The sequence below is a fragment of the Sesamum indicum genome, linkage group LG15 (genome assembly GCF_000512975.1).
Source record: "Sesamum indicum cultivar Zhongzhi No. 13 linkage group LG15, S_indicum_v1.0, whole genome shotgun sequence".
NCBI classification, from domain to species: domain Eukaryota; kingdom Viridiplantae; phylum Streptophyta; class Magnoliopsida; order Lamiales; family Pedaliaceae; genus Sesamum; species Sesamum indicum.
In genome coordinates this window covers 1,702,112-1,728,124 of record NC_026159.1, presented here as the reverse complement: position 1 = coordinate 1,728,124, position 26,013 = coordinate 1,702,112, and the positions used below count along the sequence as shown (strand labels likewise).

Below are 26,013 nucleotides of genomic sequence, written 5' to 3'. Positions count from 1 at the left end.
CATTTTTTACGAATTTTGAATACATAAAGTATTGTTGAAAGAATTATTTGCGGATCAAAAGAAAAGCTCAATTAGAAATATCTATATAGGCCCAAATAGTATAGATGCCCAATAAGAGAGCTCCTTCTAACTCTTCAATTGGGCCTAATTAAGAAAATATAGGCCCATTTAAGTAGCCTGGTGCCATTTAATTCCATTCTATCCACAACCTCCCAATTTCCGCATGGCTACCTCATCCATAGCTAATCTTTTCTCTTTCTTCGCCCCCTCAAAACCACCGCCACCATCACCCACTTCTCCGCCCAAGTTTCCGCCGTCTCACCTCTCCGCCACCGCGGCGCCATCCGCATCAAGTAGCCATCCTGGATTGGCCCCGCTGGTCTTGTCCAATGAAGCTCAGTCGCTGCCTTCCTGCTCAGCTGACGTCATGTCAGTGGTGTGCCCCTCTCTCGCCTACGCGAACACGATGTTCTTCCGTTCTGCGTACAATGTTCAGGTGATTGTGGACGATAATGAACCGGAGGAGAAGCTGCTGGGGCGGTTCAGGAGGGAGGTGATGCGTGCTGGCGTCATCCAGGAGTGCAAGCGCCGTAGGTTCTTTGAGAACAAGCAGGATGAGAAGAAACGCAAGTCTCGCGAGGCTGCGAAGCGCAATCGTCGCAGGTTTCTTTATTTCGGCTTCCTTTGTATTTATTCGTGATTAATTGATTATTGTTGGAGCATTGCTTTTCTTACCCCTTGTCTGATTTTTGCATGTTGCTGGAATTCCTGCGTGGCTTGGATGAGAATTTAGAAAAACTAAATTTGCTCGAATTTTTCTTTTCTAGCTACACAAGTATTAATCTTAAAATTCGTTTAAAATGTAGTTGAGTACTTGACTACCAGCAAAATATGGGGTCCTGTAATGTTGTATGCAGATAAATCTGTATCGTCCTATTCATACATTTTCTTTTACTTTATATCTCAAAATCGAATGAGGATACATTGTTTTTCTACAACGTAGTATAGTTGTCATTGAGAATTTGGGTGCCATGAAATTGTTTACGGATCATGATTGATTGTCTCAGCTAAGTTTCTAATTGCATGGCGATGCATTAGGCGGCAGGAGTTTTCAGTGTTTTGAACTGTCTGTGAATTTGTTCAAAAGTTTGGGACCTTTAAGTAGGAATCCCTCAAATCTGGCTCGAGTTTTCAGTCCATGCACCAGTTGGGCTTACATATCACTAGTGCTTGAGTTGGTTTTTATTTCAAACTTTTGCACTGAAAATCCACTCAATTGGATAAGAGGTTTAACTTTCTATCTACTAGTGACATTTTTTACTTTGATTCGCAACCTACAGTCACTAAGAAGCTTGAGACCTTGTTAGTGTTAAGGTCGAATCTTTTAAAATTCCAAAATTTTGAAGTTTGGGGGTATAAATTTATTAAACTTTTATCCAACTTGGCATGGTTGCACTTCTAATCATCTGTTTTCTCTTAGATTCTTGATATGGTCATAAGATTGATTGAGTTATATGTTTCTGTTCAATTCAAAGTTAATTTCACTGAAAATGTCTTCCATGGCTGTAATTCCATTTCTGTTCAATTCAAAACTGGATTTTTATGCCATGTTCCTTATCAAGTAATTCTTTTGATGATCTGAACAGACGTCCTCAAGCAAGAACAGGACCACAGGATAGGCAAGAGACTTCTCAGAACAAGAAGGGAAATGATGATGAAGATAACTGGGATCTTCCTGAAGGAGACCTCCCCTATTGATCACAGCTGTTACTTCTCCCCCCGCTGCTTTTAGTAGAAACTTGCTGCTTACTCTTTGGTCCTCCTCTTTAGAAGGGCTGTGGTAAAATGTAAGGTCTGGTGGGATTCCCTTCAATGTACTCTTCAGCATTGTTTGGCACTGAAAGATATGATATCAATTCATTGCAACTGAATGTAAGGATCTGGTTTTGTATTAATTTGACTGCTTAATTGATGGTAAGATAGGTATTCTGTAAACTAGGTACTCTGTACCCAACAGCGCCTGAGAATGCTGGAGCTAACAGATACACTTTTCTTTTCCATGTGGAGGAAAGACGAAATGAAGAAAAAGAAGCAGCATATTACTGTCAAGGGGAATTATTTGCAAATTTCCCATCAGGGAAAACGAATTGTCTTCTCGTTTGAGGATGCGTCCTACTTCCTTTATCATTTGACAGGGGAGTAAATTAGTTTGCAAATGTTTTTACATGAATACTGAAGACTCCAATTTTTAACATAAAAAGGGGCTGATTTTCCTGGGTGAAAATCAGGAGCAGCACGGAAATATTGTGAAAAACTGCATTTTTTGGAATTTAAAAGAAATAAATTTGTTGATAATTTTTCATGATTTTGTCCGTTTTATTTTCCAAAGAAAGGGGCAATCAACCTATTTATCAATTGACGGCTTTCAATATTCATTTTTTACTTGAATGCAATTTTCTCAGAGTCGTTCGCTATCAAAAGAAGAGCTCTTGCTGCCCCTTCTATTTGAAATTATAATCCAACACATTCCAATCACATCTTCTTCCACCAGAATTTCAGGTCCCATTGGCAATAATCTTCATGGGCTTCAATCAACAACTAAGAAGAAGCTGTAAAGATGGCGTATTCTGTTCCCTTTTCTGCTATATCGAGAACGCACGAAATCCAAGCGCATTTTCTTACTCTTTGTTAATGTTACCATCTTCTTGCTAGCTGCATGAACAAGAATGCCAGAAACGACCTCGAAGCCGCATTCGCACAGTTCACAATAGAGTACAGATTGTTTGTGAAAATTTGTATATATATCTACATTTTCCCATGCTTGCTGCGTTTATGTTTTTTTGGCCTCTTTAGTTACTCATCATTCTGTGAGTCAGTGAAGACTGTGAGGATCAAGTCAACCCACTAATCTCTTTACACTTTAAGGTGATTCTCTGCTGGTTATGTATTCCAATGCGTATGTGGCCACTTAGTATTACTCTGTTTGGGGTTTATCGGATTTACCGTACAGTCTTGTTGATAATACTAAAGTTTTATTACTAGCAGGTTAGAGCCAGCATGGTGGCTGACTTGAGAATGGGTAGAGCTGCATCATGGTACTATCTCTATGGTCAAGGTGGTGCTCAGAGGAACGCAATCTTTGAGGGAAAAATTAAGGTGCTTGTACAAACAGGCATGCCATTAGGCATTACATATGTGTGCCAAATGCTGAGAACAATGCATTTACCTATATGGTATATTCTCTTCTTGAATTGCTTTAATTTGCATCCCCCATGTGTTTCAACAAGAATATTGGCATTAATCCAATCTCTATGATTAAAAATTTCCCAGATGTATATTCTAAAAACATCCTTAGCCAGGTGTGTTTTTCATAAAATTCTACAAAACCAAACACTAAATTGAATTTATTGAAACAATGTGGTAAGAAACTACGCGGATATATTCGTCCTCAGTTCAGTATGGAATCTGGGATATAGCATACCAGAATTTTGTTTCTGGTAAGATATATCGAAAAGTTGAAATTGATTTTGCTAGTCTTCGGGGTAGAATCATCTTGAAAGCTGTCTTAAGAAACAGATGCTTGTGGGCAATCAATTGTGTTGCAATCGCTGATAAGTACTTATGACTGACTACGTGATTTGCTTTCTATTACTGATAGCATTGGATCCAGTTTTTTGGATGTTATCCAATCTCTATGGGCTTACTACCTTGCATACATCTGAAGCTTGAAAGAAGTTGGAACAAGTTCATTAAGGGCTCTCCTTTTTCAGTTTCAAGGTCTGTCAGTATAAGTGTTTATATGTTTCCAACTTCCTCTATACTAGGAAATGAAGATGAATTGACATATAATGAAAGCATGTGCGCAAACAATCATTGGCAACAATGAATATCAATTCATGGAAGGTAGAAGTTTGAACAATAATCAGGAAAGGCTTGACAAAATATGAACACTAGAAATCAGCGATTAGAGCTAATTGGAGTCAAGTTCAAATACACATGCTTTAACATATCAATTATGTTGAGAAAGAAAATATAGAACACAGAACTTGAATATATATGTGTAAACATTTTTTCTTGTGTAGGTTTTTATAAAGGAAATTCCATTTTTCCTACTTTGTTTTGACTCAAAGCATACTGCTCCCTTTCAAGACTCTCTATACATTGGAATCAACTGAGATCTTTTAGGGTGCAAATCAAATAAATACAGTAGTTGCAGCAGGAAATTTGATTGCTACAATGCATTGATGAAAATAATAAGAGAAAATCCTGTGTGAAATACTAGCGAGAGTGGTTGACCTTAGTTGTCATAATCCCAAACAAATGACAGTGCGCAAGATTACAACAGATTACAAGTATCTTTTGTACGCATTCAAAGAACTTTCCCTATAAAAGAATGTAACGCTCAAACCCCCGGAGCGTACTTCTTTCTCCTCTCTGTATTCGGTGCATGATATAGAAGAACCAAAATCGGAGCAAGCTATCATGTCTTCATCCAATTCAGTCTCAGATGGTGATAAAGATCAGCCTCAACAAGCAAAGAAGAAGATAAAGGTAATGGTGTTGTATTTCATTCTAATTTATACCGAGTGCATAAGGAAATCAATTAGTTGTTTTGTTCTTGTTCTTTTGGCATATGGAAAAGATTGTGACTTCATTCTTAACTTGCAAGTGTTTTATCTCCAGATCTTGAAATTTGTTCTAATCAAGTGTTACTAGCCTTTTTACCTGTTTATGATTAGTAGTATTCCTTCTCAAAAGTTGCATCTACAGGGAGAAAAAAAAAATGAATTTCATTTCTATCTTCAATTCATGTGCTTTTTTCTTTTGCAGGCAAACAACTTTTACTGTTTTGTCAATAACGGGACGGGAAATCAATTGATTAACGTTCCGTCACCAGCAAATTCGCCATTTATCTTCACCAGTTCGCCAGCCATTCGACCCGTGACAGCTCATATTCTAAGGCCTCGCGCAACCCCAGGTCCATTAGGTAACCTCTTTTTTTCTTGACATTAATGCATTCGTTGGAAATTCGTTGTCTTTATTTGTTTAATGCAAATGTGGTTATTTTCTTTCTTAATTTATCGGTCGAATCAAAATCGCAATTGTAACGTTGTCTTCACATGCTTTTTTGGTTGCTTTTGTTTGCAACGGTAAGTTTTGAATTTCAAGTGATTTTAATAAAATGCAGGTCCAGAGCTTCAACAGCGAATTACATCGCAGAACCAAGCGAACCAGCTGCGGCCACGTCTGCAGCAATTACAACAACTAGCTCTGTTGCCACAGCAACATCAGCAACCTGCACAGCAAGTGCAACAACAGGTACAACTGTTCGATTTCTAGACTGTAAATTGATTGCTGGACAGTTTCAAGCAACACGGACTAAATTTCTTTTTAGATTTCAGATATGAGAAAATATGTAAGGAAATTTTTACCTATTACATTGATTTTTCATTACTTTTTGAACGAATTACTAAATGAAGTATCTCAATTTTTTACGGTTACAAGACAAACAATACATCTTATAACTAAATAAAGGCCATGTGATAAAGGTTTTTACCTAAAATCATTTTTAATCTAGCAGGTATCACAGGATGAGAATCTGAAAATATTAAAGACAGGTGTTTCTTCAGAAGAAGAAGCAATTGATGTTGGTCCTGGTGTGAATACTATAAAGGGCCCAGTCGAGATAGAGATCTCATTCAACAACTTCCCTTATTACTTAAGGTAGCAGTTTAACTAGTCAAAATACTGGCTTTGTTTATTACAATATCGAGCTTAAATATTCTATTTAATTGGACTATTTGAGTAAACATATATATCTTGGGAGTTTTGACACACTTGTAGTTTCATGTTCAGAATCAATTTGCTTTTGGCCCTTGGTTGTTCTTAAGTGTGAGACAAATATAGGAATCTCTTTTTAAATGTAAACACGCTGTCAATGCTGTGTTGCATAATCTTATCTTGCATAAAGGAAATTGAATTTTCTGAAAATTTCATCATATGTTAAGTGCTGCTATGTATTTCAGACGCTAATTTGTTTTGATTTACCATGGAAGTTATGAAGGACCAAATGACCTGTTAAAATTCTATGTACTACTGAAAGTTCCATTTGCCGATATTTTATGATATAAGCAATTCTAATTTTTTGAGTTTGTCATTATATAAATCTTTGAGTTATAATACCTTTAACTGTTGATACAGCAACAGGACAAAGCATTATCTCATTGCATCTTACTTCATACACATGAAGCATAAAGTACAAACAAATAAGCGAAAGCTTCAACATGTAAGGCACAGAGTTATACTGTCTGGTCCTGCAGGTGCGTGAGAAGTATCCTCCATTGCTATGTAAATACTGATGTTTATCTTCATTTTATTATTGGAAAATGCTGATTTGTCATACATTTTAGGTTCTGAGATCTATCAGGAGACATTAGCTATGGCACTTGCTAACCACTATGGAGTCAAACTTCTTGTGCTTGATTGCCACAGGAATCTTAGTGTATGAGTCATACTTTCATATATGGTTGATCATGCCACCTGCGTGATTCTTTAGTTATTTATTACTTACCATCCATCTAGTTATCACTGTTTACATTTTGCAGGCTTTATCTAGTTTTGGACAGCCTTTGTCTGATGATGTTTTGAAATTTCACCTGTACCCTGCGCTACTTAAACATCTTAGAAGTGCCAAGTATCAATCAAGGAGTATGAATGGGCCAAGCTTCTCCAATGCAACTTCAGAGTTGTCGGTATCTCAGACGGCTCTGCCTCCACTATATGAGAAATCTCAAAATCAAACAGTTGAGATAGGTATTTTACTGTTTCTGCACACATACTTCGTTCATGATTTTTAGTCCATGATCAACTTTGCAGATTTTAGGGGACTAAGGTATCTTTATGCACTGACACGAACCCATATATGTAGGTAACAGAGTTATATTCACAGGACTAAAATATGGGAGTGTCTCCACAAATATTGCTTCCAGGTATCACTCATATGCACTGGTTTCATTTTATGGTTGTTTGTTATGCTATGGTTAGTTCTTCCTAAAGATTCTGGAAAGTATATGCAGTAAAAGCAGAACTGAGTGCTAACCTGCTGTGCTGCTAACTGAACCCCCTTAATCATGGCTGTTTGGTTTGAGCTCACAGAGCTCAGTAATCCTCTTATGGACTCAGTTATATTCCTTATAATTGAAAGTGTCTAACTAGCCAACCTGTCTCTGCATGAACTGTTTGGGTTTTTGTTCTTTAACATGAAACCACCAAAGATGCTAGTTATTTACGCATCAATAGTGATTACTTGGATTAACTCTTGCCTTACTTCCTCCATGGTCCTTTTCACATATAATTGTAAACAGGACAAATGAACATGGACAATGACAATCAACCATCACTTAGCAAAAGAAAGATATGTCCTGAATTGTGAGCATGCTAACTACAATCACAGTACAAATGAGATTAGCTAATTACCTGTAGCTGATAACTCCTGCTAGTCACTATTACAATCATAATTTCTTTTTCTGTGACTGCTCCCTCACCCTTAAAGGATTGGCTCTTTTTCTTTCAAAAGGGAAATGTTTCTTAGTCTGGTGGAAGTAGATGACATTTCAGTGATCGATGCTTTAGGAGACTCAAGGCAATGATCTCATGCTCCTAATTATGGGGCTGTTATCTACCAAGTTGGAAAGGAAGATTAGGTACAAAAGTTAGAAATGCTGACATGGATTGATTTCTTTTAGATTACTGTTTTAAAGCCATTAGATGGAGATTTCTGTCCATTATCAACCATACATTAGCACAGACAAAATTTTGGCTTTTGCAAAGCGGAAATTGCATTCTCTATTTTAGAGACCAAAAGAGATGTGATTAGGATGCTTCCTATCATCTCTTCTTGATCTTTTCTTTCTTCTTTCCAGTGCTGGGACTTGGGATTTTCTCTTGTCTGAAGTTTTTTTTGTTATATCTCTAAATCCTCTATTGGGTCAGCAAAAGTGGAATTTAACCGCAATAAGGAGGGTTCAAAAGCTCCTTTAGCTTGCAGCAAATATGAATGTTATCTTGTGTTCCCTTCTAATTCAGTATTTAATTTTATAATAACTGGGGAGTGAATCTGAGTGCAATGTGGCTGAAAGACCAGGTAGGTAGTTTCAAACTTTTTCTTTCTTGCTGTTACTTGCACTTTATGGATTGTTGTATTCCTGTTCGGTACAGTCTTTTACACCTGCCATGCATAATTTCTCTAAAGGTATTCCTCGTGAACTTAGCCCATCCTTCATAAATTATTCTTGTGGTACTGAAGAAAGAATCTCTTGAGTATGCAATAATGCTTCCTTCTTGACTGATAAGCAGGGGCCCTTCTTTCGGAAACCGTGGAAGAGTCCTGGTGGTTGTGAATCACAACTCAAAAGCAATAGGTGTGAGGTTCGATGTGCCTATTCCAGAGGGGAATGACCTTGGAGGTCTATGTGAAGCACGTCATGGGTTCTTCTGTGATGGTAATGTTCCCGTCTTTTCAGGAAAGCATGAAATTTCTGGGAAACTTAACAGTTGTATATGTTTCTTATCTGTCACATTTCATTTCTTGGACTTGTATCATTATCTTTGTTGCAGGCAATGAAATTTGTCTTGATGTGGAGGATCAAGTTAAGCCTATCTTTAACCCATTTAAGGTAAATTGGTTGCTCTTTCAACCTATGCAGAATTAAAATATTTAATTCTATTTCAGCCACTTATGATACTCTGTTTGGGGTTTCCTAGGGCTTTTGTGCTGAGAGCAGATTAATTGTGTATATGAAACATGCCGAAAATTGCCTCACACAAAATTTGGAAGCTTATGAGGGAATCAATTCTTTGATCAACAAGCTTCCTGACAGTGTTTTTGTGATTGGATCACATATTCAAAGAGACTGCATTGGGCAGAAGGTAGTGCAGTGTAGATTGTTGTTATCTTTATTTCCCAAATGATTTTCTGCAGCTTTTCATGGTGAAACATCTGGAATTATGTGATATGAAATAGTAGTGAAATTGTTGATTTTTAAAGAATTTGTCATTTTTATCTTTGGGAGTATATTATGCATCGACTTTAGTTCTCTTTCTTTCCCTCCAGGAGAACTCCATTGGGAGAAAAGAAAACGAGCAGAAGCATCCGGACCCATCAAAGTTGTTGTTAAACATTTTCCCAGACAAGATTAGTATTGAAATGCCAGAGGTGCCCAACAGAATTTCATACAGTGAAGTGTTTCATGTTTCTCTGCAATATGTTCTGATGACAACCCTAAAATTTGGATCAGGACCAAAAACTCTTTGAGGAGCTGAAATGCATGCTAAATAGAGATGCTGAACTTCTGAAAGTCAGAGAGAATATTGCACGACTTCACCATGTAAGATATGTCGGAGGATCACAGTTTATTGGCCCAAGTTAATTTACTTCTGCATAATTGAAGGTATGAGAATTTATCACTAAATGCCTTTTCCGGGAAACAGGTTCTAGTTCAGCATGAGCTGGAATGTAAAGATATTGAGACATTACATGTGACAGACCAAAAGCTTACGGATGAGAGTATGTTTGCATCCTTAACATCATAAAAGAGGGTTGCTACTGAAATTTTTGTACCTACACTTATTTTCATAACCAACTACCTTGTATTGAGCGATCGCAGATGCAGAAAAGGTGGTCAAGTGGGCTCTTGGCCATGACCTAATGGCCCATCCCCAAAATTACAGCAACGTGAAGCTTGTTATATCTAAAGAAAGGTATGTTATAGAGTTATGGTTTCATAACCGTAATATTCTCAAGTTAAAATAATGTTAGCTGGCCGCATAACTCAGACGTATATTCTGGCAGTATTTTATACGGATTGGAGAATTTACGGGCGGTGCAAGCTCGGAAGAACTCTCCGAAGGTAATTTATTCGAGGAAGCTATGTCCGAGCACGCATATGAAGTTTACTTCTCCTGTTACATTTCTTGAATGTTTAAAGTTTGACATCAAGTGACTTTGCTTACAAACCACAGGACATTGCAACTGACAATGACTTTGAGAAAAGGATCTTGGAAGACGCAATTCTTAATAACCAGATTGGGGTAAAGTTTGATGATATTGGAGCACTTGATAAAATCAAGGATGCAATGAAGGAGGTTGTGATTCTTCCTTTACAAAGGCCTGAATTATTCTGCAAGGGGCAGCTCAGGAAGGTATGCTCATTTTTTGTTCTACTATTTTATGAGAGACTAGAGCATTCCAGAGTTGAGCACTCATATTTCATTATTTTTGCTAGCACAAACTATACTAATTGTCTCAGCAATCTGAAAACATAAAAAAGTTTCAGTCAGATGCTCCTCTTACATTGGTTGCTGGGAAATATTGCTGCATGGCATAATATTCACTTTCTTTTGTGGTCCTTTTTAAGTTTTAAAATGGTGGATTTATGATGCTTTTGCTAAGCACACATGAGAGTATGAAAATAGACTTGGCCAAATAGGAAAAAGTTGATCAATCCTTTTCCACCTCTAGCCTTGCAGGGGTATACTTTTATTTGGTCCTCCAGGTACAGGGAAAACTATGCTTGCCAAGGCTGTAGCTGCTGAAGCTGGTGCAAATCTTCTTAATATCTCAACAGCCAGCATTACTTCAAAGGTCAGTGGGGCACACTGAAATTACATAACTATCTGGCTTGTGAATTGCACTTGCCCCTCACTTCAAATATTTATTATCTTTGTCACAGTGGTATGGAGATTCTGAGAAATTTGTTAAGGCGATATTTTCTTTAGCCAGTAAACTTGCTCCTAGTGTTGTGTTCATTGACGAGGTAAGGTTTCTTTCTGTTAATGAAAGTTGAACTATTCAGACACAATCTTACTGCCTTGGAACTGTCTACATTAAAGGTTGACAGCCTTCTCGGGAAAAGAAGAGAACTAGAGCATGAAATAACGCGCAAGGTGAAAAATGAATTCATGCTCAATTGGGATGGCTTGCACACAAAGGAAATGGAAAGGGTTTTCGTTCTTGCTGCCACAAACAGGCCTTTTGACCTTGATGAGGCAGTACTAAGAAGAATGCCCCGAAGGTAGAATTTTGTTGTATATCCTCTAATATTATGTATTTATTTAATTTCACATTTGAATGTCTTTTTTTGATCCTCTGGTGGCGTGTAACTTTTTGTCATGCAGATTCATGGTACATTTGCCTGACTTTCCAAACAGATCTAAGATATTAAAAGTGATACTGGCAAAGGAAGACTTGTCGCGCGATGTTGATTTCAATGCAATCGCTCACATGACAGATGGATTTTCTGGCAGTGATCTTAAGGTTTGCCCTTCCCTTGAGACTCTAAACTACTGTAACCTGAGTCTAATGCTACAAAAAGTATTATATTTGAAATCAAGAATGATTTTATTCAGCTCAAGCTCTGGTGAAAATCTAATTCCAACATTATAGTGCTTGTTGACTCTTGCTGCTCAGTTTTCAATAGCATTTCAGCAATTTGGTAAGTTTAATTGTATTTCTTTCAGAACCTATGCAGAGCTGCTGCTTATCGCCCTGTGAGAGAAATACTGGAGACAGATAAGGTTGGTTTCTTGCATTTGCTAAATGAGCATATTTTTGTATATTTGGGCAGCACATCATTCACAATGTCTGATATAAAAATCTAATGGGTATTCAGTCCATAAAGAGGACATGGATTAGCAAGAACTATATCATTGGACTATGATAACATATATTCTCCCCCGTTTCCTTTCATGCTCTGTAGATTTATGTCACAAACTACTGATCTCTAATTTCTAAAAAAATTCCCTTTTAACAGCAAAAATCTCCTCAAGGGGCAGATAAAAAGCAAGGAGAAATTCGGCCACTGAAAATGGAGGACTTCAAACATGCCTGTGATCAGGTACATGATCGATCTCCTCTATTAATTTTTTGTTTTTTGTTGATACGACTGTTACTGAGTATTATTTGGAATGCAGATTCGTGCGAGCGTGTCCAATGAATCAAGAAGCGTGGGGGAGATGCTGCGGTGGAACGAGCTGCACGGGGAAGGTGGTTCCAAGAGGAATGCAACTCTCAGCTATTACATCTGACCAAAACAAAATTCTTCTACTATGCTATAATAATTCGATAGACCACATGCTGTTGCCTGCAGACGGATTCGTTGGCTCTGCTCTTTTCTTTTCTTGTGCTACTCTTTAATATTTTTATTTGTGTTTTGGTTTCTGACTATGAATGAATGTAGACCAATATTTGCTCCTTACTTTCAATTTAGTATAATTCCGTTTTATAGTCATACACGCTTATGAATCACACACACACATATATGTATATATATATATATAAGTCGGGTTTTAGATAACAAAAAGTATCCTATCCTATCCAACACCGGCCATCAACATCTCCTCTCAAGAAACAAAATAAAACGAAATTCAACTTTCCTGAATGTTGTAGAAAGTTGTAAGAGAAATAGAAATGGTGTCGTGGCTGTCATACATCCAATCCCTTTCCCCTCCTCAGTCTACGGATTTGGCGTCTCGACATTGTGTTGCTCACATGATTTCTCCACCACCTTTTCTGTATATTTTTATATTAAATAACAAAGTAGTGAGTAGTGAGGGTTCCTTCTTCACATGATTCCTTTGTATTTTCTTCCAAATGTATGGCCAATGAACACTCTTTTCTTTTTCTTCTTTTCCGTGGAATTAAAGGCCTTATTATTTTTCAAATTTTTATTTCTTTCTTATAAACTCAAAACCTTCCAACTTTCATTATCTTTTAACGAATACATATATATTAATGTCCGCACATGCTTTGTAGAAAACGGAAAATAATGGTAATAAAATGTAGGAAATGAGATTAGCAAAAATTGATGGAAAAAGACTTCTCTTTTCAAATTAATTAATCGTATCCCCTTTGTAGAACATAAGCATCATAGAAAATCCCAAAAACAACGATTGCAAATTGCAACAAGGAAACTATTTTTTAATAAAAAAGATGGTAAATTACAACCATTTTTTTTGAGATTTTTCATAATTAGAAAATTAATAAAAATCATTAATTTGTCCTTATTGTATTTATTTATTTTTTAAAAAAAATAAACAAGATATAAAAGAATAGAGGAGGTGGATGAAAAAAATTATAAAAATACTATCCACTTAGTCAATAAAAAATTTAAATTTTTTTGATAAATAAATAAAATTTAATTTATAGTCTACCAAAGTATTTTAATCAATCCATCATAAAAATTGGATAAAATTATAATAAAAAAAACTAACTAATTAAGTTAGTTGTTAGACGATAATTAATGTCACATAATTATTGATCCCTTTTCAAAAAATAATAAAATAATTATAATCATGTCAAATTTTAGAGAATCTCACTATAACCTACCTTTAAAAAAAAAAGAAAAAAAAGGAAAAAAGAGTTTGAACATGGAGAGATGCCATTAGCCCTTGGCCGCTTCACATGAAACCCATATTATTTTTATTTATTTAATTTTAATTTTTAACAGGACCAAATGTCAAAAGGGTGTGGTGTAGGGCCCAAACGCCGACATAAATTTCAGGCAGCGGCACCGATTTCTCAATTATTGGGGAAAAAATAAATCATAAAGTGGGGGAATAAAATAGTACAAAATTATATATTTGGATAAAAATGACTTATCAATATTATGAAAGGTCACTTAATATCAACCGTTGGATGCACGCACTCGTCTACAACATTGCTTCTTATCTGTCATCACAGATCCAATGGCAAGTTGAGCTTCAGACCATATGCCACATGGGTCAATAGGTATATACATTTAGATAACAACAAAACACATTATCTCTAACCTTACAAATATCTAAATTCAATTAATTATATATTAAGTATTTATTATTGGTCGCATTCATTTTACGATAAGTAAGTGTAACACGCAAATTATCAGTAAAGATCTCATTAAGTTTATAATCACATCATCATGCCCCATAATTTATCAAAAATATTTCTTTAGGTGTAAACAAGAAGATTGTAGCAAAAATCTTTTGACTCTCAACCTAATAAATGACAGTCAAAATCTTAAAATATTCTAATCTAAATTGAATTTGTCGAACTTGAATGAATTATATGATTGACGATCAATCACATGATAAAGCGTATTATAGTTATTTTGTTATAGACAGATAATTGGCGAAAAAAATTTCTCAAAATTCTTTGGTAGGTATGTCTCACCTTCATCATCACCATAAATGCTAATTAATAATTACTCAGACAGCAACAAATTCAATTTCTTGCTTTAATGTTCATTATTATAAGTGGTGGTACCTCTGAATCCAGTAGAGATATATGTTTTACCTACAATCACAAATATATTATATTATTTTTGGTCTATTTCAACCTGTTCCAGTGATTATATAAGACTCCTTTCCAAGAAAGCATTTTTGCGACGCAAAAGAGATAATTGTGTACAAGAAGACAATTTGGTGGCAGTGTCTGAACACCCAATCCTTATACATTCCAAAACAAGAGGAACAGCTCAGCTTTTCTGTATTGAAGGAAGTGGAAGCTGATAACTAACTTCTCCTCTCTCATTTTGGGCTGATGGAGGATGTTTACAAGTTAGTAGAAGCAGAATCAGCAAATATGCAAGGACCAGAAGAAGAAGAAGAAGAGGATGACCCAGAATGCAACAATCTCCATCAGCCTCTCCTCAAAAGAAACAGAACACTTTCATCCAGCCCACTCGCCATTGTTGGAGCCAAGGTTTCTTATATAGAGAGCTTGGACTATGAGTAAGACCCTCACCTACTTAAAACGTTTCCCAATGTTGGAGACTCTCCCTCCCTTTTTAGTATTGAGTTGCTACTTTGATATAGGATCAATGAGAATGATCTGTTCAAGCAAGACTGGAGAAGCAGATCAAGAGTCCAAGTATTGCAGTATATTTTCTTGAAATGGTTGCTGGCTTTCCTAGTCGGGCTTCTCACAGGAGGGATTGCAACTCTCATCAATCTTGCTGTTGAAAATATATCTGGATATAAACTTCTGGCTGTGGTTAGATACATCGAGCAGGAAAGGTATTGTCTTTGTTTCATCACCTGTAAAATTCAATTGCAACAGACAGTTATTTGTAGAGATAGGCTTTGATGGAATCATTATGGTTTGAGAATTCATGTAGATCAAAAGAACTTGTCCCACTCTTGGCCCATGTGGGGGTGAGAGTGAAAATATAACTAGTATATTATTTTTCTATTTTCTTGATCATACCTGAATCAGTGAAAATTGTGGCTTGTTTTTTGATGATTGAAATTTGATTGGGCGCAGATATCTAATGGGATTCTTATATATGGCTGGAGCAAATTTTCTACTGACACTGGTAGCAGCTGTTCTCGTAGTTTGCTTTGCTCCTACAGCAGCTGGTCCTGGAATTCCTGAAATCAAAGCTTATCTCAATGGAGTTGACACCCCCAATATGTTTGGTGCATCGACCTTGATTGTTAAGGTGCCCTGTCTCCTACTATAAGCATCTCCTTTTCGAATTTATGGCATTACAATAACTGATGAAGCGATCATATGAATTAAAACAATGAACCAACTCATCATCAAAGATCACCTGGAAAGTACCATGAAATCCTTTGAAAAAGCCTTAATTGTATTTGTCCCAACTTAGAGAAAGATGTGTTTAATAATGCACACTATTTGCCAGAGAAAACTATCAGTAATATGCTCAAAATTGAGATACATTACATACTACCTGCTTGTTAGCTGAGAAGTGCTACTCTGGTTATTCATCACAGATTATTGGGAGCATTGGAGCCGTTTCTGCGGGCCTAGATCTTGGAAAAGAAGGCCCTCTCGTGCACATTGGGAGTTGCATTGCTTCCCTATTAGGCCAAGGTGGTCCTGACAACTACCGAATTAGATGGCGCTGGCTAAGATACTTCAATAATGATAGGGACCGCCGTGACCTCATCACATGTGGTTCTTCTTCTGGTGTCTGTGCTGCTTTCCGTGCACCAGTTGGTGGTGTCCTCTTTGCTTTGGAGGAGGTTGCTACATGGTGGAGAAGTGCACTCCTCTGGAGAACTTTTTTCAGTACAGCAGTCGTGGTCGTGGTGCTTAGGGCCGTCATGGAATACTGTAAATCCGGCAACTGTGGGCTATTTGGGAAAGGAGGGCTGATCATGTTTGATGTGAGTGGGGTTTCTGTGAGGTACCATGTGGTGGATATTATCCCTGTGGCCGTTATAGGAGTACTTGGTGGCCTTCTGGGAAGCCTTTATAACTATGTTCTCCACCAGGTCCTAAAGGTCTACAATGTCATAAATAAGTAAGCACCACAGCTTGATTGAGGCTGCACACTGAATACTGCTCCCATTATTTAGTTCTTGTTCTGACCTTTTTATTTGATGGTTGTTTTGCAGGAAGGGCAAATTGCATAAACTTCTTCTCAGTCTGAGTGTCTCCATTTTCACATCTGTATGCCTCTATGGACTTCCTTTCCTTGCAAAGTGCCGACCTTGTGATTCCTCCCTTGTCGATTCTTCCTGTCCCACAAATGGTCGGGAAGGAAATTTCAAGCAATTCAATTGCCCAAACGGCTACTACAACGACCTCGCCACTCTCCTCCTTACCACCAATGATGACGCTGTTCGAAATATTTTCTCCATAAACACTTCATCAGAGTTCAATGTCTTTTCCCTAGTCGTCTTCTTTGCACTGTATTGTATACTCGGACTTATAACCTTTGGCATTGCCGTCCCATCTGGTCTCTTCCTCCCCATCATTCTCATGGGTTCAGCTTATGGCCGTTTGCTCGGACTGGCCATGGGACCATACACAAACATCGATCAGGGGCTATACGCTGTTCTTGGGGCAGCCTCCCTCATGGCTGGTTCTATGAGAATGACCGTTTCCCTTTGCGTCATATTTCTAGAGCTTACCAATAACCTCCTCTTGCTACCCATAACAATGCTGGTACTTCTAATCTCTAAAACCGTAGGAGACTGCTTCAATCCAAGCATCTATGAAATAATTTTGGAACTGAAAGGGCTCCCGTTCTTGGATGCACATCCAGAGCCATGGATGAGAAACATCACCGTTGGTGAGCTTGCTGATGTTAAACCAGCAGTCGTTACACTTAACGGAATTGAGAAGGTGCGCAACATCGTGGAAGTACTAAAAAACACGACACATAATGGTTTTCCAGTTGTAGATTCTGGAGTTACTCCACCAACAGGGTCACCCAACGGTGCAACTGAACTGCATGGGCTGATCCTGAGAGCTCATCTTATTTTAGCCCTGAAAAAGAAGTGGTTCCAGCAAGAAAGACGAAGAACAGAAGAATGGGAAGTGAGAGAGAAATTCACTTCCATCGACTTGGCCGAACGGGGTGCCACGATAGAAGAGGTAACAGTGACCAAAGACGAAATGGAGATGTATGTTGATCTGCATCCCTTAACCAATACAACTCCATATACTGTGGTGGAGAGCATGTCTGTGGCAAAGGCAATGGTGCTGTTTAGGCAAGTGGGGCTCCGCCATATGCTCATTCTGCCTAAATATCAAGCAGCCGGGGTAAGTTCAAGATTCTACATTGTTGAACAACATTCTTTTATGTCTATGGGAAAAACACATCATGCATAGAAATTAGTGACGGTATATCTTCTGTCTAACCTGTTGTTTTAATCAAACTTGATAGGTTTCTCCGGTGGTGGGAATTTTGACAAGACAGGATTTGATAGCCCACAACATTTTGAGTGCTTTCCCTCATCTGGAAAGATCAAAGGGGAATAAGAAGGGGCATTGACCACACTCCCCCAACACAAGATTGTTGCAACTGTTAGCATTTCCAGCGATATCCCATACTTGTTCAGATTTTCCTGCTTCTTTGGAACCAGTCATTCTTTCTCTTGATTCATAGGCGTATAGAAACCAAAGGATTTTACAACATTTGTGTGATGGTAAAATATTGTCTTTAAGTATACGTCAGTGCATAATACACTGTATCACTTTGAATAAGAGGTTCTAGATTTTGTAACAGTGGTAAAAAGCAGGCATGAACTGAGTGGAATTCTTTTCACCATTTGAGAGAGCGCTATCCCTAGTCAATGTTTATACCCTTTAATATTTTGGGTTTTCCCCCCACATTTTTCTGCAAATGCAAGTGTACTCTATTTGAGCGACCACCTGTTTTCAGCCGCATCCCCTCTACATATCGGCTATGAATAACCATTCTTCACCGAAACAGATTTTGTTGAAAACTCTATTAAGAGATGCAGCATTCTCTTGTCCATTGGAATATCACTCTCAATCTAAATCATTGTTTGGGCTGAACAATACCACAATTCTGGTCATTCTTGTTATTTCTAGAGCTTTTAAGCAACAGCTGAGGAGGCCAAATCAAATTCCAAGTTATCCGGGAGCCCTGAATTCTTTAAATAGATGCTGCAGCAACAATCTCCTCGGGCCCAAATTCTTGATAAGATAGCCTTAAAAAATTGCACAGAGATGATAAACCTTGATCCTGGGGAAATTATACTCTCTGGGTAACAGTCTTGGAGAGAAGGTATCACTCTACTTCTGATTTTGCACTTGCACAGGGCGGTATATTGAATTGATATTTTGACACTAGTACCCCACGGGCTTTCTCAACAACTAGGGCAAGTTAAGATAGTGGCGGTTAAGATAGTTTCTTGCCTAAACATGGCACATTTAGTTTGGATTAAAACCCAAGGAAATGGTCCCTAGCTTACGAAATTAACGCAAACCACTTTAGTATAGGAACCTTTAGGACCATCCACCTCTTACAAAATGCTCGCTATTTTCCCATCTTTTCCCCCCTTATTTAGCAGGGTGGGAAGGGGAAGGGGAGGGAGCAGCGGGCCCTACAATGCAAGGTGATGATGTGGTCAACATATATTTATATATACTGGTAACTCAGATGCAGGTATTGTTTGACAAGGGTACATAAAAATGCGTTCACGCTCAATCTTGTGAGAAAGCAGGACAAGATCAGTAAATAACCATGGCTTAGGCAACCTAATTTACAATTGAAAGCAGACCAATCCAGCCATAGGCGACCAACAGCCTCGTCTGAACCAACAAAGATCAATCGTCAGTGCCAAAGTAACGATCACCAAACTCTCCCATACCCGGTATCACGCGGAACTCTTCATTTAGTGCTACGTCAATCTCTGATGTCACAATTTTTAAAGAGGGGAAACGTTTGCTGACACAATGTATCCCTTCGGGTGCCTATATGCAAAATATTCATTAGCATGTAAGATTTTGCCTCAAAGCCACCCCAAAGTAAAATGCGTCTCTCTCAACAAAGAAAAGAATGACTCACTGATATGAGGTTTAGAAATATGATGTGAGACTCTGGAACTCCTTTCTGTATGAGTAGCTCAATTGCCTGGTTAGCTGAGTTACCTGGAAGGACAAAGTAACGCTGTCAGATTTCAGATGTAAAGATGTTATCGAAGTAGTCAGTGACTGAAAACTTAAACATAAGCAACAACTTTATATAACAGTCACCTGTAGCAAGAACTGGGTCCAGGAGAAGGACATGACGTTCACAAATATCTTTAGGAAGTTTCTCATATATAAGCTGTTCAGGTAGGAGACAGAAAATAGATCTTAGTCATGCCAATTTGCACCATTCCAACATGAAAAATACTATACAACGCTTAAACCAGAAGAATATAAGTGCAACCTGCTTCCCATTGTCACCATCACGATGGATCAAAATTTTCCCTATTTTAATCCCTTTGCAACAAGCGCGGAGTGCATTTTCCATGCTTTCGCCACTGTAAAAAGAAAGGCACCAAAAGATCTTCAGTATGAATACATCCTCAATCTCTCATCTAATGACAAAAAAAAAATAAAAAAATGAACAAATGAATCTGACCGAAATTGATGGATAATAGTCATAGCAGATAACAGAATTGAGTTATGAATATAACTAGCTTTTAACAGTTATCTCTTTCCCAAAAAAGAGAACAGAGAAAAGCACACCTATCCCAAAGAAGATTGGCACAGTCCACATTTGAAGAAAGATCCTAGGCCCAACCCATTTAGAAAATGCAATCAGGGACCAAAGGCGAATTATAATGCAAATTGTTGGACATAGTCTATACGTACTGAATTCTGTTCATAGCATTGTGAGAAGCAAATAGACCCAAATTTTAACCTCTTCTTCTCACAGACAAATCATTCAGTGGGTTCATATTTTCAACAAATACCAGACTTATTCTCACCTTCTAACAATAGATACCCCACACAATTTCTTGCAAAAGTCTACACCAGTATACACTGACCCTGCATCAGAACCCCGCAAAGTCCAAGAATATTAGGTCAGTAACTTCTGTGTCCAGCAGGTGCTTGATCGTGCAAATAAGAGAAGGGTTGCTGGCATCTAGACTTGATGAAGTAATTGCATGGATGAAGTGAATATTGAGGGTATACTTAAGATCACATATAATTTCCATTTTACCAGTTGGTGTGACAATTTGCTTCTCAGTGAAGGGTAAATGACCAAGACCATGCTCCACAACCTGAAAATCATATATCAAAACTACTGTGTTTGGGCATCATAGTTATTTGCTCGTATTTTCAGTGGTTAACAGAGTACATAATTACCAGACGGATAAGCCTGTCTGAATAAAATACAAAATCATGTTTTGATATGTCTCGGTCTCGAATCAGAGTATGCATACCTCTAATCTGTAACACAGATGTCATTAGATGTAGAGTGTAAGGACAATTTATTACCACATATAAAATAGAAAGAAATGAAATAAAAGCTGATTAGATTCAAAGTAATACTATAACGACACAGGATACGAGCCAAGGATGCAAGTCCTCAGCTTCAGTCATTCAATCATGAGAACAATAAAGAGAACATAATGGCACAGAGTATAACTGATCGACCATTTATTTCATCTCTCTCTGACTCGTATTCTCCATCATTCCATGTACATTACAGATTAATATTACTTTCTGTATTTATAGCATTCAAGTGATTAAGCCATACAGAGCCAATCTCAATCCATTTGTTGCATACCAGAATATCACTGTTTTCCTTTTAGTTCCTCTCCACATAGCAAAAGTGACAACTACAAAGAATATGCTGAGTTGTCTTCTGAGAATAATGATTCATGAAGTAGCATGGAACCAAAACAAGCAGAAGCTAGAAGGCATACCTGGAAAGTCGACTGAATGACATACACATTGGGATATATTTTACACAGGTCATGCTGCCCAAGCTTAGTGCGAATATGTTGGACAATCAAGTCAATAGCAACGTGATTGTCTCCTCCACGAGGTATAATAACATCAGCATACTTTTTGGATGGCAGAACAAAATCCTCGAAAGCAGGCTTCACAAATTTGGCATACTGCATAACAACAACAACATTTGCAAAGATAAGCGGTTTCCAGTTAGAGCTAATATACAACATTTGGAGCAGTATATGGATGGAAAGCTGTAGTCTACCAAGCACTTGAAAATATTGATGCATAAATCATCAGGAGACCACAAATCAATCTACACTGAGAAAAAAAATGAATGAATAAGAGGCCTGCCTGTTCTAGGACTGAGTTTATGTCCCTGCCTCTCTCAACTGTATCACGCCTTATTCTACGAGCAAGCCTCACATCAGCATCTGAATCAATCAATCAATGCAAGACCAAAAAATGAGAGAGGAATGTATTTAAAACTTTACAACAGAACAACTTAAGAGAAATGAAATGAGGCACAACTAAATTCAAAGTTCACCTGTGTCAACAAAAATCTTCATGTTCATCAAGTTTCGAACTCGTGGATCATGGAAAACGAGGATCCCCTCTAGTATGATTACATCAGATGCATTCACCTGATACCATGCTGTTTCAGTATTATGCGAAATTTAACAAAATTCTCTGGATATCATATATCAGATGCATTCAGCAGTTTGCTTCTTTCTCCAATATTATCTTTTAAACAAATTCAAAATGTTTGCCAGCAGTGCAATCTGCATGGAAGCTCCAGGCAGCTTATAATATCTAGAGTTCAACATGTGCACCTGGCGGAAGCTGTCCGAACATCTTTGATGTGTTTTAAAGTCATATATCGGAACATGGACAGATTGACCACTCCTTAGCGTTTCAACGCACTCAAGGAGCTGCTCTGTGTCAAAAGCATCTGCAAGGAATGGCTGTGTGAATTTAACTAAGTGTTTTATTACAAACTCCAGTAGCACCAAGTTACGTTTAAATATGAATTGAGATGCATATGATGAAGTAGAAGTTCAGGTCATGTACTAAGTTACCTGGATGGTCAAAATTGTACTCGTGAACATGTTTCAACTCTTCAGGAGTCAAACCACGATAAAAAGAATCCTGCACAGATGAGAATAAAGGATTTCAACATTCTGAATGGAATTATGATTCATTGACAAATTATAATGCATACGACAAGAAAAATTGAACAACTTAAGTCATGCTAACACATCTTCATTTCCAGGTTTACGTGAAACAAGCAGAGCACCAGAAAAGTATCAGCGAGCAACATAAAAAAAATTTATTAATTCAAGTTCAATCTGTAGGGTGTAAACGAACTGAATCAAATCCAACACACTTATATTCAAACTTGTTTGAACTTTTAATCAAGTTCAAAAATGTGTGTTTGAGCTTGATTTCATATTAACTGGTTGAACTTGAATGCTTTAAATGAGTGGAACAGGAATTGAGCTCCAGTAGTCTAACCTATTTATACATACTTTATTATTTGTTTTGCTAAGAGTCGAGCTAGAGCATGAGCTTCAGATCTTAGTAAATTTGGAAGCATATTTAACAAACTGAGTTCCGAAGGAGCTTCTAGCGGTGGGATTTGAGGTGAATATCGAGTTATTTAGTTTGTTTCTGGCCTTACTTGTCCAGAATGTTGATGAGCTCGTTTGGATAGTCCACAAACGATGCTACTTTATCACGTCAACCCCTTCCACAGAGGTCCAAAGGTAGTTCTGGGAGCCTGATCTAAACATGTTAATACCGTTCTTGGAAGACTAGCAGAATTTACTGATAGGAAAAAAAAAAAGCAAAAATAAAATAGACACGCTCTAACAACCTGATTGACGAGCACTACACGATGATCGTGAAGCTGCTGAATAATCATATCACAAACTGTCGTCTTTCCGGACGCCGTTCCTCCCGAAACCCCTGCTCCACAAGAGAAAACAAAAAAATATAATAATAAATCAAATAGGAACTCAGAAGAAATAACCAGCCACAAGGCAAGAGAAACTCAAAAAAAAATTATTTCCGATCGCAATTGAGGTACCGATTACGAAAGGCTGCTTGTGTGCGGCGGAATCGGAGACGGTAGAGAAAGAGAAAGCGGAAGTGAGGGGGGCAGAAGCGCGTGGAGAAGAAGCGGCGGAGCGAAGGCCGTCGAGGCGGAGACCGGAGAAGTGCGGGCCGGACGCGGCCTCCATGACGTAGTCTATAGCCGTCGTTTCCTCCGGCATCGCTGAGAGTGGGGGTTTCAAGTCTGAACTTAGAACACTGCTGCACAGGAAGTTGATTAGAGGATGCGTTTGTGTTGCGAGTGACTCGCAGCTGACTTATATCCTCCTGTTAGTTTGATTTCACTTTCTATTAAACTATAAATTTATTGTAAAAAATGAAATCTTAAAATAAATTGGAGCTTTAATGTGATTAAACATAAAAATGAGAGCAGTATTAAAATAAGTCTCGACTATGATTTCAAATAACTAAACTGAATATAGAGATGTAAAAGATGAAGACAAAAGGGTTTGGTGCTTTGAGAATATGCCGATTAGTATTCCCTCATGGCTGACGGCTGCCACTTAACGCTTAATCCTATCATCATGCAATAAAAAGTTTACACTTCTTTTCAAAATTCTCAATTTTTTTTTATTATGATATAAATCAAAAATATTCATATTAAAAATATTAAATAATGAGCAAAATAGAAAATTTATATAATTCCTTTTGCTACGGTCAGCATTTTCATCCTAATGTAAATTAAATGCATTCTTGAGATCTAAATATTAAATTATATGGGCTTATATTAATATATATATATATAATTACATTTCGTCTTCTAATATAATCCGGCGATAATTGTCTAGCTTATCATTATTTAGTATATAGATTGCTATTAAAATTAGGTGAATCAGCGATACTGCGTAACAATCTTAGAATTGGCATTTAATGGTTGTGTGCCTTCTTTAATTGCTCTTCTTTCTTGTGATCTTTTGTTTACATTTAATTTTTGGGAGAATTTTAACCACTAAAATTATTCGATGCGTCACAAAAAAAATATTACCTCATTATTCAAATAAAAAAAAATAGAATATGATAACCCACCAACAAGGCCAACAAAATGTTGAATTGCCACATATGTAAAATCGCTACCCAACAGATAGCAACGACTATATAAATTTTTTCTCTAGATGAGGGACACCAGCAAAGAGGCAACCAACGCAAAGAAACCGAGAAACTGAACATGGGCGGAAGCAGCGGAGGTAGAAGGCGCGGCTCCCTTAGATGACGGCGAAGTAGTGGTGGATGAGGATCCATCGGCCGCCGCAGTTGTGATCTTGACCTTCATCCCCTGCTCGCAGTGGCCTGGTGTCCCACAAGTAAAGTAGCGCGTGCCGGACTTGCTTAGCTTGACTGTATTGCTACCGCCATTTAGCGAGTCCAGTGCACTGCCGATGTCGCAGCTCTTGTATGCGCTTTCACCAGCCAGTTCAACCACGCTGTGCAATCCCGCAGTGTACTTGAACTCTGAATATACAAACAAGTAGTGGAGGAGAATGATATTCTTGCTGAAACGAAACTTGGTAAAATTTACAGAGGAAATCTCAAGTACCTAGTTCATCTCCAACTTTAAATATTCGAGCAGAAGCCCAAGAGTCGAAATCTACGGATTCGTCCCAACCTTGGCTTCCTCCGACCACATGTTTTGCTGCCAAGGCTTCCCTGCAAAGTAGTGCAGCTGCAAGAATTAGTAGTAGCAGAGGCCCAAATCTGGTGGAAACCTCCATGATTTCTATATACTTAGGTAAATACGTACTATTTGATGTTGTCTGATAATTACAAGGTATGTGTATATATAAGTGAAATAATAGTGGTTTCTTGAATCCAAAGAATAGACAGTAGTAGTATTGACTGATCACCCCTTTGTTTTTTATTTTCCTAAGCGTTGAAGAATGCATGAAATATACAACTGTACACACGGTTAGTTGATGACTTAACATCCGTAGTCATGAAATTTGATATATTTCGACATCATTGAAAGGATGATGCTAGAACCATCCATCATTCGACTCATCATCTCTATGATTTCAATATATATTTGATTGCCTGCTAAGCAAAACATTCGTGGTTGTTCCGATGCATGAAACCAAGCTTGGTTTTGAAACTAAGCAAACTTTGCTATCCAGACGTGACGGACACTTGAGATCCATCTGTCATGATTTTCCTTTTACATGTACAATATTCCAAAATAATGACAGTAATTCTTCTGCTAATACATAATACATTACGCGTAGATTTAATAGTAAACATGATTGTCAAAACTTAATCAGTGATGAAGCATGCGTGCACCAATTAGTAACATACTTAAAAGATGTGGAAGCTGGGAATTGTTAAGTTATGTGGATCCTAATTAAAACATTTGTGGGCTACACTTATCACATGTGAGGCAATTACTACGTACCTACTGCCCTCTTACAGCAAATTAGTTGTGTGCTCTGAAAAATTCTAGGATTTGAGTATAAACAATGTCCTTGGCATCCACCCCCATTATGAAATCGACATGGCCATATTTCTCGACATACTGCACTTTGATCTTGTCCTGGTCGTGCGGTTTAAGGACATCCAGCAATCTAAGCACATCCGTAACATCAGACAGTGCATCTTGTCCTCCATAGCCTAGGAAAAGGGGGAAATCTTGGGGAATTTTAGATAAGTCATGAACCGGTGGGTTGGGTTCTCCATAATGCTCCATGTTGGCATCAGCGTTG

The 26,013-nt window shown here is 37.7% G+C and overlaps 5 protein-coding genes across 10 annotated transcripts; 3 read left to right on the top strand and 2 right to left on the bottom strand.

The window, feature by feature from the left end:
- Nucleotides 208-1,995, top strand: LOC105177419. Its single transcript, XM_011100566.2, has 2 exons — nucleotides 208-663; nucleotides 1,647-1,995. Exons 1-2 carry the CDS (start codon nucleotides 224-226, stop codon nucleotides 1,756-1,758), a joined length of 552 nt encoding a protein of 183 aa, XP_011098868.1. The 5' UTR covers nucleotides 208-223; the 3' UTR covers nucleotides 1,759-1,995.
- LOC105177420 lies at nucleotides 2,239-12,095 on the top strand. 6 transcript variants are annotated; one of them, XM_020699103.1, is made up of 26 exons: nucleotides 2,239-2,925; nucleotides 3,046-3,233; nucleotides 4,328-4,551; nucleotides 4,831-4,987; nucleotides 5,189-5,319; nucleotides 5,579-5,724; nucleotides 6,202-6,320; nucleotides 6,411-6,502; nucleotides 6,606-6,813; nucleotides 6,929-6,989; nucleotides 8,356-8,501; nucleotides 8,617-8,675; nucleotides 8,764-8,928; nucleotides 9,113-9,214; nucleotides 9,297-9,386; nucleotides 9,490-9,565; nucleotides 9,666-9,759; nucleotides 9,851-9,908; nucleotides 10,021-10,200; nucleotides 10,520-10,642; nucleotides 10,731-10,814; nucleotides 10,891-11,072; nucleotides 11,176-11,314; nucleotides 11,518-11,574; nucleotides 11,811-11,894; nucleotides 11,971-12,095. In XM_020699103.1, exons 3-26 carry the CDS (start codon nucleotides 4,483-4,485, stop codon nucleotides 12,082-12,084), a joined length of 2,736 nt encoding a protein of 911 aa, XP_020554762.1. In that variant the 5' UTR covers nucleotides 2,239-2,925; nucleotides 3,046-3,233; nucleotides 4,328-4,482; the 3' UTR covers nucleotides 12,085-12,095. The 6 variants fall into 6 exon arrangements, with proteins under 6 accessions (XP_020554762.1, XP_020554761.1, XP_020554764.1 ...); XM_020699102.1 differs by having other exon boundaries at nucleotides 3,659-4,551; XM_020699105.1 differs by having other exon boundaries at nucleotides 3,046-4,551; nucleotides 5,582-5,724.
- On the top strand, nucleotides 14,383-18,091 carry LOC105177418 (chloride channel protein CLC-a). The gene is made up of 6 exons (XM_011100565.2): nucleotides 14,383-14,766; nucleotides 14,851-15,051; nucleotides 15,299-15,476; nucleotides 15,772-16,304; nucleotides 16,399-17,551; nucleotides 17,676-18,091. Exons 1-6 carry the CDS (start codon nucleotides 14,576-14,578, stop codon nucleotides 17,781-17,783), a joined length of 2,364 nt encoding a protein of 787 aa, XP_011098867.1. The 5' UTR covers nucleotides 14,383-14,575; the 3' UTR covers nucleotides 17,784-18,091.
- Nucleotides 18,753-23,522, bottom strand: LOC105177417 (uridine kinase-like protein 1, chloroplastic). Its single transcript, XM_011100564.2, has 14 exons — nucleotides 23,298-23,522; nucleotides 23,085-23,176; nucleotides 22,288-22,357; nucleotides 22,042-22,160; nucleotides 21,756-21,852; nucleotides 21,563-21,642; nucleotides 21,181-21,375; nucleotides 20,618-20,701; nucleotides 20,472-20,532; nucleotides 20,236-20,296; nucleotides 19,692-19,785; nucleotides 19,514-19,586; nucleotides 19,326-19,408; nucleotides 18,753-19,231 (listed from the first exon to the last, which is right to left on the bottom strand). The coding sequence occupies exons 1-14, from the start codon at nucleotides 23,482-23,484 to the stop codon at nucleotides 19,085-19,087; spliced, it is 1,443 nt and encodes a 480-aa protein (XP_011098866.1). The 5' UTR covers nucleotides 23,485-23,522; the 3' UTR covers nucleotides 18,753-19,084.
- Nucleotides 24,291-25,119, bottom strand: LOC105177416 (mavicyanin). The gene is made up of 2 exons (XM_011100563.2): nucleotides 24,858-25,119; nucleotides 24,291-24,772 (listed from the first exon to the last, which is right to left on the bottom strand). Exons 1-2 carry the CDS (start codon nucleotides 25,030-25,032, stop codon nucleotides 24,432-24,434), a joined length of 516 nt encoding a protein of 171 aa, XP_011098865.1. The 5' UTR covers nucleotides 25,033-25,119; the 3' UTR covers nucleotides 24,291-24,431.